Source organism: Mustela lutreola, chromosome 1 (genome assembly GCF_030435805.1).
Source record: "Mustela lutreola isolate mMusLut2 chromosome 1, mMusLut2.pri, whole genome shotgun sequence".
Taxonomy (NCBI): Eukaryota; Metazoa; Chordata; class Mammalia; order Carnivora; family Mustelidae; genus Mustela; species Mustela lutreola.
This window is the reverse complement of record NC_081290.1, coordinates 102,750,201-102,773,018: the sequence shown is the minus strand read 5'-3', so window position 1 is coordinate 102,773,018 and position 22,818 is coordinate 102,750,201. Positions and strand designations below refer to the sequence as shown.

The 22,818-nt window shown below is 36.3% G+C and overlaps 1 protein-coding gene across 2 annotated transcripts in view; it reads left to right on the top strand.

The window, feature by feature from the left end:
* The window catches only part of AIMP1 (aminoacyl tRNA synthetase complex interacting multifunctional protein 1), a 32,676-nt gene extending 26,169 nt beyond the window's left edge, over positions 1-6,507 (top strand). For both annotated transcript variants that reach the window (XM_059171507.1, XM_059171517.1), the window contains exon 7: positions 6,227-6,507. In XM_059171507.1, coding sequence (XP_059027490.1) covers positions 6,227-6,393 — 167 coding nt within the window. In that variant the 3' untranslated portion in view covers positions 6,394-6,507. The remainder of the gene's footprint in view (positions 1-6,226) is intronic.
* The last annotated feature ends 16,311 nt before the right edge of the window (positions 6,508-22,818 follow it).

Genomic DNA, 22,818 nt, shown 5'->3' with positions numbered 1-22,818 from the left:
AATAGTTGTAAAGTGAAAAGAAACAATAAAATGAAATGAATAAAATAAAATGAAAAAATAAAAATGGCCCATGAGGTTACTTTCTTATCACTTATAATAGCTTAGCCAAGGTAAATGACATCAAGTAATTGATAGATTTTAGGATATGAGGTTTGTTAATGCTCATCTTGCTTATGCATCCACATCAGTTGCTTCTGTAACAGTAAATCTGAAAGGAAATAACAGTTAATACAACACAAAAGGCCGTTACTTTCACTGTTGTTTTTTTTCTTTTCCAGTGAGGGCCATGATTTATCAGTGCTTTATTTTTCAGCATCTGTTTTACATTTTAGAGCTTAAGCTGTCTGCTGGACATTTTGATGTTCACTTGATGTGCTTAGTGTCTAGAGACTTAACATTTCGTGTTATATAAAGTGTGGTATAGAACTTGTAGTTGGGGCTCAAACTTTTGAAGTGCTATTTGACCTTGAAAAGGCTTTACCCTAACTACTGTTTATTCCAACTACAAATCCAAAAAGTACATAGAGTTTAGAAGATGCCAAATAATACTTTTGTAACAATGACTAGAAACCCTCACCACCCAGTATTTTTTAAGTTTTCAATACATGAAGCTATGCGTTTTAATATTTAAATATGGTAACTAGTCTCAAAGCACCAAGCAAAAATAGCTTGAAAATAATACTATAGCTAGAAGACAATGGCAGTGACAGCCACTTTTTGACAGTGCACTGTTTTGTCTAGTAATAAATGAGAATTTGTATTCAGACTTTTAACTTCCAAGATCATGCTTCTTTTTATTGATACTGTCTTATTAATAAATGTAATTAATGGTTAATCACAAAGCATATATGATATATAAAAGAGTGTTGAATTTTTTGATCCATTTATTATTAAAAATATATTTGTCTAAATTTGATTTTTCAAACTTGTCTATATTTGATTCTTCTCTCCAAACTCATTTCAGTCAGGTTTCTCTGCTCACTTTTCCCAGAACTGTTCTGATCAAGATCATGAATTAATCTCTGTAGCTAAATATTCATGGCTAGTTTTTAGTCTTTTTCTTAAGTAACTTGGTTTCTGGCACCACATTCTCCTGGTGGCCCTTTCATTGGCTGCCCTTCTTATCTCCTTTGCTGATTCTTCCTTACCTCCATGACCTAGCACTGAAGTATTCCAGACCTTGGTCTTCGCCCTCTTTTTTCCCCCACATTTGGCCTCTTCTATTTTCCTTCCCATGTTTCTGTTTTCTTGGCTTTTCTTTTTCTTGCTTTTCTTTACCTAGCTGCTTGCTAGACTTTTTCACTAATATATACCGAGGAAGAAGAGATATCCCTACCATTCCCCTAGAATTCCCTTTTTCCATAGTATTTCCCATCTTACCTCAAGGAACTCCTTTCTCCCAACTTCTTTTTATTTTTTCAAATATCTTCTTCAGCAAATCCTAGTAATTGTACCTTTTGAGTATATCTAAAATCATTCTCATCTATGCCACTACCGGTTTGGTCCTTGTGCCAACATCTTTGGTTGGGAAGTCAGAACCTTCTAAATGATCTCCCTTGCCCTTCTTCCATCTACTTTCAGTGATATCAGGGAGATGGATGTAAGTCAGATTGTATTAGTCCTTTGCTCAGAACTATTAAAAAGCTTTTTATTTGACCCAGAGTACAAGCCCAGGCTCTTACAGTGGCTTCCCATTATCTCCATTTACCTCATGTACTCTACAGATCTTCAGTGATCACTCCAACCGAGCCATTGGCTCTTTCCCCGGTTAGCTACATGACTTGGTTCCTCATCCTATTGAAATTTTTTAAATGTTATCTGTTTGTTTTTTCTTCAAAACAATTAACATCTAATATACTATACATTATTTATTGTTGGCCCACACAGAAATGTAAGCATCATGGAATCAAGATTTCTGGGTTTTTTGTTGTTGTTGTTGTTATGATGGTGGTTATTCACTGCAGTATTCCTAGCATCTGGAGAATTGCCTGGCATAGAGTAGGAGCTCAGTAAATTGCTTAATGAATAGACAGAAAGAAATCTACTTTTAAAACATGTGAAAAAGCAACAACTCCTGTCCCCAAGTATTTGGAGAACAGGCCCGAGCATCTGCTTTCATTATTGTTAGGATCATTCCTGGAACCGCCAAACCACTTTTCTCTATTGATTAGCTTTGAAAAAATTAATTCACTTTTTTTCTTTTAGATTTTATTTATTTATTTGAAAGAAAAAGAGCACAAGTAGGGGGGAGGGGCGGAGGGAGAAGGACAAGCAGACTCCCCGCTAAGCAGGAGACTTGCCACAGGGCTAGATCCTGGGACCCTGAGATCATGACCTGATCGGAAGTTTAGATGCTTAACTGACAGAGCCACTCAGGCACTCCAAATTAATTGACTTTTATTTGCAAAGTTATACTTTAGTTTTTGTGCCACAGTTGGCAATAGTTAAAATTATTATATCTCAAAAACTCAGTTAAACATAAAATAATTCATTTATTTATGCTATGCTTTTTATGGGCATGGTAGCTATCAAAGAGAAGCTGATAATCAGTGAGCATCCTGTGTAAAAGAGTAGCCTAATTAAAATGAAGTTTCTTGTTCTTATTCCAGACTTGTGAATAACTGGGACTTTGGAATTTGCATTTATTGCTTTTTATAGGTTTTAAATTCTGAGAAGGTGGTCACAGCATTTTACATCTGTACAAACTCCTTTCTAAACTATTTCCTGTTCCCTGTATGCTTTGTTTACAGTGAGTTGGCCTAAAATAGTCTCTGAAGGATTAGTTCTATTACATTATGTGTAACCATTTCCAAATGGTGATTATTGGCATGCATTTAGCAATTTCAGAGGCTCTGCAGTTTTTAGGTTTAAGAACTTTTGTTGATATCATTGAACTTCTTTGGATAGCCATTTCAAAAAGATTTTTAAAAAAAGGAAAATAAGATTAGAAGGACATAATACACAGGAATGATGAAAAAGACTTCTCTGGACAATATAGTTTCTTAAAAAACAGTTATTTAAAATATTAGGTGTGTTTTTCATGGCAGATGATTTAAATTTGTATTTCAAACTAGCTTTATATGCTACCAAATAATGTATTATTGAGAAACATTTTGAGTAAGCATTTAAGACTTGTCAACTCTAATTTATATTCAGTTATAATGTGACATGTTTTAGTTATAATCTCAATTTTATTTGTCTGAATCACGTTTCATTTATTGATTAAAGTCTCACAACTACATTCGGAGTGTTCAGGTATTGAGTCTGGTGTGTTGAAAGTAACAGCCATGCTTTAGAGGTTTCTTTTAGTAGTTTCTAGTTTAGATTTAGTTCAAGTATTTGTTCCTAGAAAATTATTAGTCTTCTTTAAGAACTTAAAGCTTAAGATCTTGACTCTGCAGTGCTGGGTGACCTGGGAACCTTTGTGAGGCTCATCTTTTTTATCTATAAAAAGGAGTTTTTAATGGTATCTATATTGTGTGGGTTTTGTGAGGTTTAACTTTGGCAACACTTAGCTACCTGCTTGATATTTTAAGTTCTTAGCTTTGTACCTCAATTTGCTCCTCTGTAAAATGGGGGTAATTAATAGTATTTATGTAGTGTACTGAGAGGATTGAGTGAGTAAATATATGTAAAGCACTTAGTGTACTGATAGTATAGTAAGCACTATGTGCTAGTATGAGTATTATTTTGTATACATGTCAGTATCTTCCTAGATCTGAGAAGCTTAGTTTTGTGCTGCATCACAGTTTTATGTCTGCATTTAGTAAGAACTCACACAATCTGTACTCTTGATAAGAAGCTTTCACACAAATCTGGGATGCTCTGCTTCTTAAATTAATTCATTATTCTTTTTTGGGTGGGCTGGGGGAATTCAAAGTTAGTACTCCAGTCTCCCTGAATAATATGTCTGACTCCAGCTTTGTAGAATTCTGGAATGCCCACTTCCCCACATGCTCTGTGTATAAGCAAAGTAGGATTATGTTTGTAGACTAAGGAGTAGTTTAGAAACAAACAAAAAAAACTCTTGCAGATACTTTATATATTGATATTTTTTCCTATTGTTTATTAATTAGTTCTCTGTTGTCCAATCAAATGCTCCTAAAAGAACAAGAGAAATCCTTATCTTTTATACTGGTCTTTCAGTTTTAGTTTCATTGCATGTTCTTCTGGAATAGATACATCATTTAACTAACTATTCTGTCATCCCTGAAAACCTGCATACCAGAGGACAGTTTTGTGTGTTCTTGCCAGTTTCATGGCAGTTTCTAAAGCGCTAATAAAGAACAAAATCACTACGGCCAACCAATTTCCTCAGTTTTGTTCCTGTTGTATGAGTGGAGAATAAAAACTAGTGTAGGTAATGAGATATAATCAGAATATAAAATATAATTAGTTCAGTAATGTTAAAAGATTCTTTTTAAAGTAATTGCAGAAGATTTGAAGTTGGTATTCACTTTAGAAAAGATCTAGAAGGTTCTATTTCTGTCATTACTGAATTAGACTTCAGAAAAACTTTTTATTACCTTCAGGAAAGCAGTTTTTTTTTTCACATTAGTGCTTAAGAGATATGTTGCTTTTTCTTCATTGTTTCTTGAACTGATTCTTTTTCTTTTCTTTTTTTTTTTTTTTTTTTTTTAAGATTTTATTTATTTGCCAGAGAGAGAGAGAGAGAGAGAGAGAGCACAAGTAGGCAGAGTGGCAGGCAGGGGAAGAGGGAGAAGCAGGCTATCTGCTGAGCAGGGAGCCCCATGTGGGGCTCCATCCCAGGACCCTGGAATCATGAACCAAGCTGAAGGCAGCCGCTTAACTGACTGAGCCGCCCAGGCACCCAGAATTGATTCTTTATTCCAAGTGTTATTGAACATCCCGAGCTACCAAAATGATGTTATATTAAACTTTAATTTCTGCTTTCTTATCAGTCATTAAATAGAGGGGTTGTTTGATATATTGGTGCTAAGTAGACCAGATGCATTTTACAATATATTTGTCTTTTGTTGATGATAAACTTTTAGTGTGGTTTATGATAAAGAGAGGATGGATTATTATCCACATGTGAGAATGTTATTTCTTTTCTAAAGAATAGTTTATCAGGAGGCAAGATTCTGTACTAGCAGAACACAGGTTTTGGTGTCAAATTATAATTTGTTGATCATGTAGCTTTGAGCAATTTATCTTCTCTGAACACCAGTTTCCTTATATTTAAAATCAGAGTATTGTGTGCATTGTTTGCAACAGTATATATTTCTTGTGCTTAGCAAATGCTTGTACTTGTCTCCTTACTAAACCTTTTTATCTCTTTCCATCTCGTCAAATGGAATGGGCAGCAGATGAAACCCAAAATAGTTACTGTATTTAGCTAGATAATCTTAATATTTAACCCATTCTCTAGTATCAGTAAGAAATCTTTAAGCACTGTAGCAGCAATCACATAAGCTGTTTGTGCCACATGTAAAAATATAACATATCAAATTATGCTCTCATCTTTTCACAGTTTTTCTGTCTATATAGTGACAAAATGAGTATCTTATATTTTTGTTTTAATAATTTGGGGAATAAATTCTCTTAGCTGTATTACCTGTAGAAATATTTATTATAACAGTAAAAAATAATCTTTCACATTTGTATAGAAATGACAAAATATTTTGTGTGTGTGTGTGTCCATATTTAGTTTTGTTTTAACAAAGCAACTTGTACAATTTAATGTTTAAAACTGAGCATCATCTTTACAGTGAAACAAACAAAAATTATTTTTATTTTTATTTTATTTTTTAATTTATTTTCAGTGTTCCAGAATTCATTGTTTATGCACTACACCCAGTGCACCATGCATTATGTGCCCTAATAAACAAAATTACAATAGAGAATATCAACTCTAAATAATATCCTATAGGTTGTGCTGATCCTCCCATTAGTGGGGCTCAAGCCATCATTAGGAGAGAATTTTATTTTAAAAAGTCATCTTAAACTGCAAGGGTGTCCCTTAAACATCACGATTAAGCATGTCAAAGGAGAAGCCATGTTAGGAAATGACAAATTATTTTATTTTACCAATCAATAATATAAACTGCTGATGACATAAAAAAATAAGTGTTAATAAGTAAGTGTTAAAAAATTCTGATCAGGTTTAAAGATCAGAAAGTGTTGCCTAGACAGTTCAACAGAAATCTCTATAGATAATTTATTTAATATGTTAGCTATGTAACTTTTTTTTTCCCCCCAATAGGAGAACCTGACAAGGAGCTGAATCCTAAGAAGAAGATTTGGGAGCAGATCCAGCCTGATCTCTTTACTAATGATGAGTGTGTGGCTACATACAAAGGAGCTCCCTTTGAGGTGAAAGGGAAGGGAGTGTGTAGGGCTCAAACTATGACCAACAGTGGAATAAAATAAAATTAAATGCTTCATTTACTGAACTACATTGGAGAAAACTTTATAACAATAAAAAGAAATACATTTGTCAATATAACATAAAAATAAAAAGAAATACTTGTTCCTGAAATATAACTGGCTTTTTTGTGTGTTATTTCTCTTGTAGACTTGACCAGTCTTTTAATGGTCTACGTTGTTTTTAATTGGTTAAAGAAACCTACATTTTTACCTACGGTTTTTGCTCCCTTATAATTTAGGAAGGAAATCACCTGTGTTTTGTGAGGATGTATTTTTTTGCAGGGATGTTGGTTATCAGATTGTTTTTCTTTTTTTTTTTCTTTTTTTTTTTTTTTATAATTTTTTTATTTTTTATAAACATATATTTTTATCCCCAGGGGTACAGGTCTGTGAATCACCAGGTTTACACACTTCACAGCACTCACCAAATCACATGCCCTCCCCAATGTCCATAATCCCAACCCCTTCTCCCAAACCCCCTCCCCCCGGCAACCCTCAGTTTGTTTTGTGAGATTAAGAGTCACTTATGGTTTGTCTCCCTCCCAATCCCATCTTGTTTCATTTATTCTTCTTCTACCCACTTAAGCCTCCATGTTGCATCACCACTTCCTCATATCAGGGAGATCATATGATAGTTGTCTTTCTCTGCTTGACTTATTTCGCTAAGCATGATACGCTCTAGTTCCATCCATGTTGTTGCAAATGGCAAGATTTCATTTCTTTTGATGGCTGCATAGTATTCCATTGTGTATATATACCACATCTTCTTGATCCATTCATCTGTTGATGGACATCTAGGTTCTTTCCATAGTTTGGCTATTGTGGACATTGCTGCTATAAACATTCGGGTGCATGTGCTCCTTTGGATCACTACATTTGTATCTTTAGGGTAAATACCCAATAGTGCAATTGCTGGGTCATAGGGCAGTTCTATTTTCAACATTTTGAGGAACCTCCATGCTGTTTTCCAGAGTGGCTGCACCAGCTTGCATTCCCACCAACAGTGTAGGAGGGTTCCCCTTTCTCCGCATCCTCGCCAGCATCTGTCATTTCCTGACTTGTTGATTTTAGCCATTCTGACTGGTGTGAGGTGATATCTCATTGTGGTTTTGATTTGTATTTCCCTGATGCCGAGTGATATGGAGCACTTTTTCATGTGTCTGTTGGCCATCTGGATGTCTTCTTTGCAGAAATGTCTGTTCATGTCCTCTGCCCATTTCTTGATTGGATTATTTGTTCTTTGGGTGTTGAGTTTGCTAAGTTCTTTATAGATTCTGGACACTAGTCCTTTATCTGATATGTCGTTTGCAAATATCTTCTCCCATTCTGTCAGTTGTCTTTTGATTTTGTTAACTGTTTCCTTTGCTGTGCAAAAGCTTTTGATCTTGATGAAATCCCAGTAGTTCATATTTTCCCTTGCTTCCCTTGCCTTTTGCGTTGTTCCTAGGAAGATGTTGCTGCGGCAGAGGTCGAAGAGGTTGCTGCCCGTGTTCTCCTCAAGGATTTTGATGGATTCCTTTCGTACATTGAGGTCCTTCATCCATTTTGAGTCTATTTTTGTGTGTGGTGTAAGGAAATGGTCCAATTTCATTTTTCTGCATGTGGCTGTCCAATTTCCCCAGCACCATTTATTGAAAAGGCTGTCTTTTTTCCATTGGACATTCTTTCCTGCTTTGTCGAAGATTAGTTGACCATAGATTTGAGGGTCTATTTCTGGGCTCTCTATTCTGTTCCATTGATCTATGTGTCTGTTTTTGTGCCAGTACCATGCTGTCTTGATGATGACAGCTTTGTAATAGAGCTTGAAGTCCGGAATTGTGATGCCACCAACGTTGGCTTTCTTTTTCAATATCCCTTTGGCTATTCGAGGTCTTTTCTGGTTCCATATAAATTTTAGCATTATTTGTTCCATTTCTTTGAAAAAGATGGATGGTACTTTGATAGGAATTGCATTAAATGTGTAGATTGCTTTAGGTAGCATAGACATTTTCACAATATTTATTCTTCCAATCCAGGAGCATGGAACATTTTTCCATTTCTTTGTGTCTTCCTCAATTTCTTTCATGAGTACTTTATAGTTTTCTGAGTATAGATTCTGTGTCTCTTTGGTTAGGTTTATTCCTAGGTATCTTATGGTTTTGGATGCAATTGTAAATGGGATTGACTCCTTAATATCTCTTTCTTCTGTCTTGCTGTTGGTGTAGAGAAATGCAACTGATTTCTGTGCATTGATTTTATATCCTGACACTTTACTGAATTCCTGTATAAGTTCTAGCAGTTTTGGAGTGGAGTCTTTTGGGTTTTCCACATAGAGTATCATATCATCTGCGAAGAGTGATAATTTGACTTCTTCTTTGCCGATTTGGATGCCTTTAATTTCCTTTTGTTGTCTGATTGCTGAGGCTAGGACCTCTAGTACGATGTTGAATAGCAGTGGTGATAATGGACATCCCTGCCGTGTTCCTGACCTTAGCGGAAAAGCTTTCAGTTTTTCTCCATTGAGAATGATATTTGCGGTGGGTTTTTCATAGATGGCTTTGATGATATTGAGGTATGTGCCCTCTATCCCTACACTTTGAAGAGTTTTGATCAGGAAGGGATACTGTACTTTGTCAAATGCTTTTTCAGCATCTATTGAGAGTATCATATGGTTCTTGTTCTTTCTTTTATTGATGTGTTGTATCACATTGACTGATTTGCGGATGTTGAACCAACCTTGCAGCCCTGGAATAAATCCCACTTGGTCGTGGTGAATGATCTTTTTAATGTACTGTTGAATCCTATTGGCTAGTATTTTGTTGAATATTTTCGCATCTGTGTTCATCAAGGATATCGGTCTATAGCTCTCTTTTTTGGTGGGATCCTTGTCTGGTTTTGGGATCAAGGTGATGCTAGCCTCATAAAATGAGTTTGGAAGTTTTCCTTCCATTTCTATTTTTTGGAACAGTTTCAGGAGAATAGGAATTAGTTCTTCTTTAAATGTTTGGTAGAATTCCCCCGGGAAGCCGTCTGGCCCTGGGCTTTTGTTTGTTTGGAGATTTTTAATGACTGTTTCAATCTCCTTACTGGTTATGGGTCTGTTCAGGCTTTCTATTTCTTCCTGGTTCAGTTGTGGTAGTTTATATGTTTCTAGGAATGCATCCATTTCTTCCAGATTGTCAAATTTATTGCCGTAGAGTTGCTCATAGTATGTTCTTATAATAGTTTGTATTTCTTTGGTGTTAGTTGTGATCTCTCCTCTTTCATTCATGATTTTATTTATTTGGGTCCTTTCTCTTTTCTTTTTGATAAGTCGGGCCAGGGGTTTATCAATTTTATTAATTCTTTCAAAGAACCAGCTCCTAGTTTCGTTGATTTGTTCTATTGTTTTTTTGGTTTCTATTTCATTGATTTCTGCTCTGATCTTTATGATTTCTCTTCTCCTGCTGGGCTTAGGGTTTCTTTCTTGTTCTTTCTCCAGCTCTTTTAGGTGTAGGGTTAGGTTGTGTACCTGAGACCTTTCTTGTTTCTTGAGAAAGGCTTGTACCGCTATATATTTTCCTCTCAGGACTGCCTTTGTTGTGTCCCACAGATTTTGAACCGTTGTATTTTCATTATCATTTGTTTCCATGATTTTTTTCAATTCTTCTTTAATTTCCCAGTTGACCCATTCATTCTTTAGAAGGATACTGTTTAGTCTCCATGTATTTGGGTTCTTTCCAAACTTCCTTTTGTGGTTGAGTTCTAGCTTTAGAGCATTGTGGTCTGAAAATATGCAGGGAATGATCCCAATCTTTTGATACCGGCTGAGTCCTGATTTAGGACCGAGGATGTGATCTATTCTGGAGAATGTTCCATGTGCACTAGAGAAGAATGTGTATTCTGTTGCTTTGGGATGAAATATTCTGAATATATCTGTGATGTCCATCTGGTCCAGTGTGTCGTTTAAGGCCTTTATTTCCTTGCTGATCTTTTGCTTGGATGACCTGTCCATTTCAGTGAGGGGAGTGTTAAAGTCCCCTACTATTATTGTATTATTGTTGATGTGTTTCTTTGATTTTGTTATTAATTGGTTTATATAGTTGGCTGCTCCCACATTGGGGGCATAGATATTTAAAATTGTTAAATCTTCTTGTTGGACAGACCCTTTGAGTATGATATAGTGTCCTTCCTCATCTCTTATTATAGTCTTTGGCTTAAAATCTAATTGATCTGATATAAGGATTGCCACTCCTGCTTTCTTCTGATGTCCATTAGCATGGTAAATTCTTTTCCACCCCCTCACTTTAAATCTGGAGGTGTCTTCGGGCTTAAAATGTGTTTCTTGGAGGCAACATATAGATGGGTTTTGTTTTTTTATCCATTCTGATACCCTGTGTCTTTTGACAGGGGCATTTAGCCCATTCACATTCAGGGTAACTATTGAGAGATATGAATTTAGTGCTATTGTATTGCCTGTAAGGTGACTGTTACTGTATATGGTCTCTGTTCCTTTCTGATCTACCACTTGTAGGCTCTCTCTTTGCTTAGAGGACCCCTTTCAAGATTTCCTGTAGAGCTGGTTTGGTATTTGCAAATTCTTTCAGTTGTTGTTTGTCCTGGAAGCTTTTAATCTCTCCTTCTATTTTCAATGATAGCCTAGCTGGATATAGTATTCTTGGCTGCATGTTTTTCTCGTTTAGTGCTCTGAAAATATCATGCCAGCTCTTTCTGGCCTGCCAGGTCTCTGTGGATAAGTCAGCTGCCAATCTAATATTTTTACCATTGTATGTTACAGACTTCTTTTCCCGGGCTGCTTTCAGGATTTTCTCTTTGTCATTGAGACTTGTAAATTTTACTATTAGGTGACGGGGTGTGGGCCTATTCTTATTGATTTTGAGGGGCGTTCTCTGAACCTCCTGAATTTTGATGCTCGTTCCCTTTGCCATATTGGGGAAATTCTCCCCAATAATTCTCTCCAGTATACCTTCTGCTCCCCTCTCACTTTCTTCTTCTTCTGGAATCCCAATTATTCTAATGTTGTTTCGTCTTATGGTGTCACTTATCTCTCGAATTCTCCCCTCGTGGTCCAGTAGCTGTTTGTCCCTCTTTTGCTCAGCTTCTTTATTCTCTGTCATTTGGTCTTCTATATCACTAATTCTTTCTTCTGCCTCATTTATCCTAGCAGTGAGAGCCTCCATTTTTGATTGCACCTCATTAATAGCTTTTTTGATTTCACCTTGGTTAGATTTTAGTTCTTTTATTTCTCCAGAAAGGGCTTTTATATCTCTCGAGAGGGTTTCTCTAATATCTTCCATGCCTTTTTCGAGCCCGGCTAGAACCTTGAGAATTGTCATTCTGAACTCTAGATCTGACATCTTACCGATGTCTGTATTGATTAGGTCCCTAGCCTTCGGTACTGCCTCTTGTTCTTTTTTTTGTGTTGAATTTTTATGTCTTGTCATTTTGTCCAGATAAGAGTAAATGAAGGGGCAAGTAAAATACTAAAAGGGTGGCAACAACCCCAGGAAAATATGCTTTAACCAAATTAGTAGAGATCCAAAATCGTGAGTGGGGAGAAAGAGGATAAAAAGAGGTTCAAAAAGGAAGAAAGAAAAAAAAAACAAAAATAAAAGAAAAAAAAAAGAAAAGAAAAGAAAAGAATTTTTAAAAAAAGAAAACACCTAAGAAAAATGTAAAAAAGAAAAAAATATATATATTAGATAAACTAGTAAAAAATCGTTAAAAAAGACAAAGGTAACAGTTTAAAAAAAATTTTACTCGAAGGCGAGAAAAAAAAAATGAAAAAGAAAAAATTAAATTAACTGCAAGACTAAAAAAAATCACAGGAAAAAAGCCATGAGTTCCGTGTTTGGCTTTCTCCTCCTCTGGAATTCTGCTGCTCTCCTTGGTATTGAAACCGCACTCCTTGGTAGGTGAACTTGGTCTCGGCTGGATTTCTTGTTGATCTTCTGGGGGAGGGGCCTGGTGTAGTGATTCTCAAGTGTCTTTGCCCCAGGCGGAATTACACCGCCCTTACCCGGGGCCAGGGTGAGTAATCCGCTCGGGTTTGCTTTCAGGAGCTTTTGTTACCTGAGCGCTTTCCGTAGAGTTCCGGAGGACGGGAATACAAATGGCGGCCTCCTGGTCTCCGGCCCGGAGGAGCTGAGAGCCCAGGGCCCCACTCCTCAGTGCGCCCTCAGAGAACAGCGCCCAGTTACTCCCGTCTGCCTGACCTCCGGCCGCGCTCCGAGCTCACCGAGCCTGCGACCGGTTCAAGGTAACACCGAGCTGCGAGCTTACGGTCAGCTCTGTCTCTGTAGCCGGCTTTCCCGTTCCAATACCCGCAAGCTCTGCGACACTCAGACACCCCCGATCCTTCTGTGACCCTGCGGGACCTGAGGCCACGCTGACCCCGCGTGGGCTTCGCCCCGGTTTAGCCTCTGGAGCGATGTCCCTCAGCGGAACAGACTTTTAAAAGTCCTGATTTTGTGCACGGTTGCTCCGCCGCTTGCCGGGAGCCGGCCCCTCCCCCCGGGGTCTATCTTCCCGTCGCTTTGGATTCACTTCTCCGCCGGTCCTACCTTTCAGAAAGTGGTTGATTTTCTGTTTCCAGAATTGCTGTTCTTCTTCTCTTCGATCTGCCGATGGATTTTCAGGTGTTTGCAATCTTTAGATAAGCTATCTAGCTGATCTCCGGCTAGCTGAAGCAGTCTCAGCTTGCTACTTCTCCGCCATCTTGACTCCTCCCCCTCAACCTAGCCAGATTGTTTTTCTTGATACATTTAGATAACTTGAACTAGATGAACATTCAGTTTCCTATTTGTAGGTACATAGTACCTAGTACCTAGTATATTGTATATCTGTATTATAAACATCTTCTCTTCAGAAATAACAAGTTAGAATTTTCATCAAACTTATTAACTGGTCATATTGTAATAATATTGAAAAGGACCAGCTGTTGATTCTAGAAAGCCAGATATCATAAAAGCTCAGAGACATGGCATTTGAACATTATTGCTATTGCTTACCTAAGTAATCAGAGAGGTATACTTAAGGTGACTTTTTTAAAAAGAATGAGATTTATAACTGTGTACTGAACGTTTTCTTTCCATGTGGCAAAATAATTAGTAATAAATGTCGACTAACTATGAAGAGTAAATATATGTCAAAGTGTTGCCAGTGCAGTTTCCAGTAAGTTGATGTAAAAGCAATAGTCTACTTTTTAAAATTCTAGGTTATTATAAACTGGCTACCTAGCTGGTTTATAGGCTACTATACAGTTTACTAGCTACCTAATTAAAGAATATTTGTAGGTTATTTCTTTTAGAAGAGCATTTAAAATCGATATATTTCCATTTTTCATGTACTATCATACTGTCAGTATATTAAGAAATTGTTATCAAAGTTAACATACATCTATATTAAGGTGTCAAATGACTGTTTTTCACTCATCTTAACAGATATTGTAGGAACAGTGAAAATTAACTTAGGAATTAGGAGCTTTCAAGTTCACCAGCCTTAAGATGATGATTGATGATTTGGGCTGCTGAAAAATTACTGTTTAAAAGAAAAATTACACAGTATTTTAGCTGTTCATAGCCTCTGATGGAGAGGCAAAACAAAAAAATTTAAAACAACCCTGCATGCCAGATTTTAAAAGGTCTAATTAAATTTCATTTATTGAAGTCCATGAAGTTCTGGTAGGCCAGTTTTGTCATCTTTCTCAAAAACTAACTATTAACAGCATCAATAATAACTGTTGACAACTAAAGACAAATGAACATCAGAAGTTATTTTATACTCAGGATGTATTCTTTTGGAAATAAGACTATGACAAAGTCTTGTGATTCTGTATTTTCCAGTTTTCCCAATTATATTACATTTCTTTAATACAAATTAAAGAATGTGTCAACTACTTAGGTAGTTGAAATACTTATTCCCAATTTTTATTTATTTTTTAAGTTGTTGTTGTTGTTGTTGTTTTTTAATTTGAGAGAAGAGAGAGAGATCATGAGCAGAGGGGAGGTACAGAAGCAGACTTCCCTGCTGAGCAGGGAGCACTTTGTAGTGCTCCATCCCAGGACCCTGGGATCATGACCAGAGCTGAAGGCAGATGCTTAACTGACTGAGCTGCCCAGGCTCCCAGTTCCCAATTTTTAAAGTTGCATAATGCATTAATCAAGTTATCAATACAGGCCCATTATTAGTCATTGTTTTTATAGAAAAAAGTTGTTTGAATTGTATTGCTGCGATGAGAGAGCTCTTACAGGATTAACAACAAAAATGGCATTTTCGTGAACTAGACATAAACCTTTTGGCTTTGACTGGTATTCAGCCCTTTAAGGAGTTCAACAGTAGAAGATGGTGTGAGGTCATGGTCTAAACAGTTGGTGCCTCTTGACCTCTGTTTATGTTGTGTGAAATAACCAGGAGGGGAAAATTTGACCCTCCCCCAAGATGCTTTCTTATGCAAGGTTGGTGTACTATCTTACAGTGAATGTTGGGAGTACTGATTTTTCTTAAATTTAGAAGTTCCATGTGTATTATTCTTTTGAGATGAGTCATTTTCAGGACATGTTGATTTTAACATAAAATTGAAAATTTTTCCCCCTGCCTTGCTTTTACCAAGAACATTAAGTACTGTATGGATACAAGAACATTAAGTGCCTGCCAAACAGATACTTTGTTGTTGCTTTTTAAAATATGTAAGTTCCTATTTAGACTATTTTCAAAATATTCAAAGTAACTTGTGGACGTTTAATAGCATGTCAGCAAAGTAGGGTGTGGATAGGGCCCTGAAGAGCAACATCAGTAACTTTAACCGGGTCCCAGAATCTTTGCCTTGCCTTTGCAGGTTCAGAAACCTGCATTTGTAGATGGCTGTCAGAGATGCTAAGATATCCATAGAGCTTAGTATTGGTTTTGAAGCCAAATTACCTAGTTTTGATTCCTGGCTCTACAAGTTAAATGTGTGTGTAAGCTTGGGCAACTCCTTATTCTTTATATACTTTACTCCCCTCATTTAAGATGGGTATAATAAAATATTTATCTCAGAGTTATGAAGATTGTGGGAGTTAGTAGCCACAGAGTACTTAAAACAATTCCTAGAATATAATACATATTATGATCCCAGTTTATGGTAGGGTTGCTCCTTTTCCAGAATCTAGTGTTCTTGGGATTTCCTGAGAAGTTGAACTCTTGTTCAGAACATTACGTAGTGTATGTATATGAAGCCCCAGGAGGCTGTGGTCCTCTTTCTCAGGACCTCATTGTTCCTCTGTACCAGATGTAGTATTTCATCCCTTGCTAAAGATGTTCTTCATTGCATTACCGAAATTTTCTCTATTATCCATGCCCTCCCACTGACATCTGTTGTTTAAATATTTAGATACTGACCATCCCTGTTCATAGATGCCCTTTGACTGGTTTAGTATTAATGATAGCTTTAAATAGTTTTGCAATTTTTTTTAAAGATTCTATTTATTTATTAGAGAGAGGGAGAGAGCATGAGCTGGGGGAGGGGCAGAGGGAGAAGCAGACTTCCTGCTGAGCAGGGAGCCTGAGATGGGGCTCTATCCCAGGACCCTGGAATCACAACCTGAGGTGAAGGCAGATACTTAACTGACTGAGACACCCAGGGACTCTTATAATTTTCTTAGACTAGGAAGACAGTATTTCTCACTGCTGTCTTTTAGTTTAATATAAATAGAAGCAATTCTATTTTTAAGTTCTTGGTCAGTGGGGAAGCACTTCACTCTGAGTTTAACAGGAGCATTAAAGGAACACGAGTACACCTCAGCTTTCCAGGGAAATTTTATTTTGTACCTTTAAAAATACAAAAATAACAGAAGTACTCAGTATTAACTGTGTACTTTAGCTACATGAATTGTGACACAAATTCTGGTTCTAAGTCCTATTGCAACAGTGTGAAAACTAAAACTTTATCACCAAGATACCAAATAAAAACTCGGGAAGAAAATGAATGTAACTCAACTAACGATAATACTACAAATTGCTGTCTGTGGAGAAAAGTAAAGACTCTCCAAAATTTCCAATTAATTAATTTCCAAAATTTCAATTAAGGAATTAACCATGCCCTTCTCCAACAAAAGGGGGGAACATTAATTAATATTATTATATTAAACATATTAAATAATATATTAAATATATTAAATAATATAATTAATTAGGGGAAATATATTAATAATACCTCTAATGGATTTTCTTATAGGATTATTACTAAGATATTTAGTGCTTTATAGCTAACAAAGTACTTTTACACATTCTACCTATTTTTTAACTCCATAGAAGTAGACCAGCCATCTCATTTTACCCCAAAGAACTAACAGAAAAGTTAAATAAAATGCCTGTGCTAAGGTGTAACTAGCTGAACCCTAGATCTTCTTACTAATCCTGTGCTCTTCTCCATTATAATACAATTCCCATGTGAGTTATATGTCATGTGTTTTCTTTTATTTGGGTGAGAAACAACTTCTTTGTTTAAACTTTAGAAAGAGATAGTGATAAAGTCCCTAAACTTTAGTAGTTCATGAAAGGACATTAGGATGACTCCATTAGTGGAGTATTTAAGAGACTCTAAAAGAACAGGTGAGATCATTAAATACTCCTTTGGGGTTGTTGGTTACAAAGATAATTTATCAACTTTTTCTTTTTGTTGCAGAAATTCTTGGGAAGAACCTCTTGGTAAAACCAGGCTGCTGCTACTGGCAGCATTACTTTGTTTTTGTTTTTGTTTTTTGTTTTTATTAACATATACTGTATTATTTGTTCAGGGGTACAGGTCTGTGATTTGTCAGTCTTAAACAATTCACAGCACTCATCATAGCACATACCCTTCCCAGTGTCTATCACCCAGCCATTCCATCCCTCCCACTGTCCCCTACCCCTAGCAACCCTCAGTTTCCTGAGATTAAGAGTCTCTTATGGTTTGTCTCTCTCTCTGGTTTCATCTTGTTTCATTTTTCTCTGCCTTACCCTATGATCATCTGTCTTGTTTCTCAAATTCCTTATATCAGTGAGGTCATTATGATAATCGTCTTTCTCTGATAAATTTATTTCACTTAGCATAATAACCTCTAGTTCCATCCACACCATTGCAAAGGCAAGATTTCGGTTTTTGATGGCTGCATAGTCTATATAATGGAATATTATCCATTCATCTGTTGATGAACATCTAGGCTCTTTCCATAGTTTGGCTATTGTGGACATTGCTACTATAAACATTGGGGTGCATGTGCCCCTTTGAATCACTACATTTGTATCCTTAGGGTAAAGACCCAGTAGTGCGATTGCTGGGTCATAGGGTAGCTCTATTTTCAACTTTTTGTGGAATCACCATACTGTTTTCCAGAGTAGCTGCACCAGCTTGCATTCCCTACACCAAGAGTGTAGGAGGATTCCCCTTTCTTCACATTCTCTCCAACGCTTGTCATTTCCTGACTTGTTAATTTTAGCCATTCTGACTGGTGTGAGGTGGTATCTCATTGTGGTTTTGATTGGTATTTCCCTGATGCCAAGTGATATTGAGCACTTTTTCATGTGTCTGTTGGCCATTTGGATGTCTTCTTTGCAGAAATGTCTGTTCATGTCTTCTGCCCATTTCTTGATTAGATTGTTGTTCTTTGGGTGTTGAGTTTGATAAGTTCTTTATAGATTTTTGATACTAACCCTTTATCTGATACATCATTTGCAAATATCTTCTCCCATTCTGTCGGTTGTCTTTTGGTTTTGTTGACTGTCTCCTTTGCTGTGCCCAAGGTTTTGATCTTGTTGAAGTCCCAATAGTTCATTTTTGCCCTTGCTTCCCTTGCCTTTGGCGATGTGTCTAGGAAGAAGTTGCTGTGGCTGAGGTCGAAGAGGTTGCTGCCTGTGTTCTCCTCAAGGATTTTGATGAATTCCTATCTCACATTTAGGTCTTTCATCCATTTTGAGTCTATTCTTGTGTGTGGTGTAAGGAAGTGGTCCAGTTTCATTTTTCTGCATGTGGCCATCCAGTTTTCCCAACACCATTTGTTGAAGAGACTATCTTTTTTCCATTGGACATTCTTTCCTGCTTTATCGAAGATCAGTTGACCATAGAGTTGAGGGTCCATTTCTGGGCTCTGTTCTGTTCCGATGATCTATGTGTCTGTTTTTGTGCCAGTACCATACTATCTTGATGATAACAGCTTTGTAATAGAGCTTGAAATCTGGAATTGTGATGCCACCAACTTTTTGTTTTGTTTCCAACATTCCTCTCGCTATTTGAGGTCTTTTCTGATTCCATATAAATTTTAGGATTATTTGTTTCATTTCTTTAAAAAAAGTTGTTGGTATTTTGATAGGGATTGCATTACATGTATAGATTGCTCTAGGTAGCATAGACATTTTTGCAATATTTGTTCTTCCAATCCATGAGCATAGAACATTTTTCCATTTCTTTGTTTCTTCCTCAGTTTCTCTCATGAGTATTTTAGTTTTTGGAGTACAGATTCTTTGCCTCTTTGGTTAGATTAATTCCTAGGTATCTTATGGTTTGGGGTGCAATTGTAAATGGAATTGACTCCTTAATTTCTCTTACTTCTGTCTTGTTCGTGGTGCACAGAAATGCAACTGATTTCTGCACTTTGATTTTATATCCTGATACTTCACTGAATTCCTGTATGAGTTCTAGCAGTTTTGGTGTGGAGTCTTTTGGGTTTTCCAAATAAAGTTTCATTTTGAAGAACCATGTGCCTTGAATCTTTGCATAGTGCTCTGTTGAGGGCACTGATCTGACAGTCTATCCCAAAAGCCAATCTATGAGAGAAGTAACTTAAGTTCCAGATAGATAGATAAATAGACAATATGTATTTATTTAATCCAGGAGCAACTTTATAGTTAGGCCTCATTTGCAGTACTACTCAGATGATAACCCCCAAATTTGTAATAATAATGAAAAGAAGGGTAGCTGCTGACAGCTCAGATGCCTTTATACAAAACCAGATCTTCAGGTACCAACTTATTGGAATAGAAAGGAGTTAGTGACTTACACATTCTTGCTTACTGTACTTTCTATAGTTATGGTTTTTCCTTTGGATAAGTCTTGGCAGAGATAATTCATAGGGGTATAACTCCAAAAAAAAAAAAAAATTTTGGAAAAAGGACCCAGAACAATGAAATAATTGCTGGTTTGAAAGTGAGCCATCTGGAATTTCAGAGTGTGAATTAATTGTTGCATATTATATTTTTTCACCCTTATGTATTCCCTTGTTTATTTTTTTTCCCTCCCTTTCCTGACTCCCACCCCCCTCCTAACACACTATTCCCAGATCTCTGGATTTCTGAATAAAATGTGTGTGTAAGTGTTATTTTATGTCTTCATCAACATCATTTCCTATCTGGCAGGCTATTGTCTGTAGCAACGGCAGCAGAAACAAGCCTGGGGCTCAATAATTCCAAAAAACATCCTTTTTAATGAAGGGGTAGCTAGTCTTCTTGCCTTTCCTATTGCTACATAATACACAGTATTGTTCAAATAGTAATATTAATGTCTCCTAATTTTACAGTGAAATATTTGTGATGAGCCTTCATATGAAGGCTGCTCTAACAAAGTCTTACTTTTTTTGGGGGGGGGGGTAAATTACCTCATTAGAATATTATACATCCCAGTAGAGAAATGCGCTCGCGCGCTCTCTCTCTCTCTCTCTCTCTCTCTCTCTCTCTCTCTATATATATATATATATATATATGCATCCACTTAAATTTTCAGCTCTAGGATTGCATATTTGGCTGATACTTACTAATTTTAAACCCATTCAGCTTTTTAAGCCTGGGGAATTTGGAAAGAGTAGTATGGAAGTTATCCAAAATCAATACCACAATTTGATTTCTCTTTGAAAAAGATTAAGAAAAATGCAAACTAAAAGTTACTTTCAATATGTTTAGCAAAAGAGAATGATGTTGATAGAAATAACTTTTTTCTGTAACCTTAGTTTTCATATAAAAGGATAACATTTTCTCTTAAAACAGTACATGCTTTGAAAAAAACCTCAGGTGCTTGTGAAGACACTAATTTTTAAATAAAGTTTGAGAATTTGGGAAATAGCAGTGCCACTTAAAAACATAAGCCTTTTGTAAAGAATTATAATATCCCTGAAAATCAGTAGAACTGAAAATCTAAGCAAATTCTTTATGGAAAACATGGCACAATATAGATAAACATAACTAAAAGTAGAAGTCTGAAATTGCTAATTGAGGTAATATATTTAGGAGAATAAACCTAGTAAAGGTCAGAGCTAGTATTAGGGCTGAGTCACCAATGCACCAAGATGGTATGTGCTAATGGGACTTGAATCTTAGCTGCACAAAAATATCAAGTATACTATTTTCCAGTCCTCCAAAATGTTCAAAGCACTTTCAAATACAAAGCTCAATAGAGGTTTCTGTCTTCCAGGTGAGAATAGTGCACAGATTGGGCCTCTGAAGGAAAGATTGCAATAAGGAAAGATTGCAAATTATAGCCTAATGGGAAAGGTGGTGGGATACCAAGGATGAACTCTCCGGACATCATTTCTTTTGCCTAGAGCTAGTTTTGGTTACATGGTTCTTTTGTTGCAAGTTGTAATTATCCCCAGTTATGGTGAATTTATTCAATGGATATACATGCACAGTTATCAAAAACAACAACAACAACAACAACAACAACAACAAAAACCCACCACCACCACCACCAACAACAACAACAAAAACCCACCAACTTCCAGTAGAGTACAGCACAGTAAGATGTTCACTTCAGTGTCTCACCATTCTTGTGATTCAACTACCTGCTACCAGCTAACGAATTAGTTTTCTACTCCATTATGCTGATTATTGTAAGGTGTGAGGATTGCTGCTGCATAATGGTACATAGAAGAATATGTCTAGAATTTAATGCCTCTTAGATACTGTGCTAGAATTAAGAATATATTAGGAGTATATATAACACACTAATTATGAAGATGAGGGAAGGTGAAAACAGCGTTAAGGAATGGACCTTCTAATATTTGTATATTAAGTTAAAAGAGCTAATGGTAATCTACCAGGAATGGTCAATGTAATTGTTAAGAAAAGACTTGAACAGAAGGGGCAATCTGTCAGGGAAGTCTTTAATTAAGTGTCTTAGCAAGATTTGGTAATGGGGAAAGAAAAACTTTCCAAAGCTCTCTTCCCTAAGGAGGACATGGGAAGGATAAAAGGATACGGAGGAAATGAAAGTGTTCTAAAGGTCTATTTTAGTAGGTGAGGGCATGATGCTATGTAGAAAGTTCTCGGCTAGGGATGTAGTTGTTACTTTGTTATCACACAATAGTGCTTGATTCTAAATTCAGGAATAAGGAAATAATCCTTAATGCATATCAGAACTTTCAAATTATCAAGGATCAGCAAAGCTGATTTAGTAAAGGAAAAGAAAAAATGCAAGAAATACGATAACATAAAATAAGAGAAACATGAGAAACTTGTTCTAGATGTCAAGGAATAATATAAAGCCATTTTGATTAAATCATTCTGGTATTGATAGTAATATAAAATAGGTAATAGAAAGAAATAAGAATCCAAAGTAGGTCTAGAAATGGATAGAGGAAATCTCTCTGTATATATAATCTACCTCCCTCTGTCTATCTTTCTTCAGTAGGGAAAGGATGAATTATTTAATAGAGAAAATATAATTGGTTACCCATCTGGAAGGAAATGAAACTAAAACCTTATCTTGTATGATGTACATAGAAATACATGAGTATAAGAAAATTCACAAATTTAGTTTGGCAAAAGTTCTCATAAACAAAGTTAAAGGATAAATAATAGAATTGACCAAAAAAGGCTACATAAAAGACAGATGAAAGACTAATATCTATAGTATACAGTGAGCTCTTCTATTTTGCCAAGCAGGGAGTGTTAAAAAAAAAATTTAATGACAGTTGTTAAAGATGGTAAGGCAGTTTTTTAAAAGGAACATCAAGGTAGGTATAGGACTACTGCAATGGAATTTTAGAGTTGGGAAAGAGATTGGGCTCAACTCCCAGTGTAGCGTAGGCAAGTGGGAATTCACAAGTAAGGAGCAGGGTGGGGATCAGGGGTCACTTGGGAGTTGGTGGAGATAAGGAACCTGATCAGATATTGAGAGTGGGAGGGTCTTGGTAAACTGAGGTACCAGAGTCCTTGCCGAGACTAGATTTTGCAAGGAAGTGCATAGGTGGGGCTAGGAGAAGTTTAAGCCTAACAGAAGTGTCGATCAAGCAAAGAATCATTGTAAGAAGTAATCCAATAGAAAATTGATAAAAAAGGACAAAGAATATGAAGAGACAATCCATAGATGAGTAAATCTAAATGAGTAACATCTTATAGAGATACTCTAATAGTAGTCTGGGAAATGCAAATTAAAGTAAGATGATTTTACATTTATCAAACGTGTTAGCAGTAGGTATTTAGGATGCTAACACTGATTGTGAC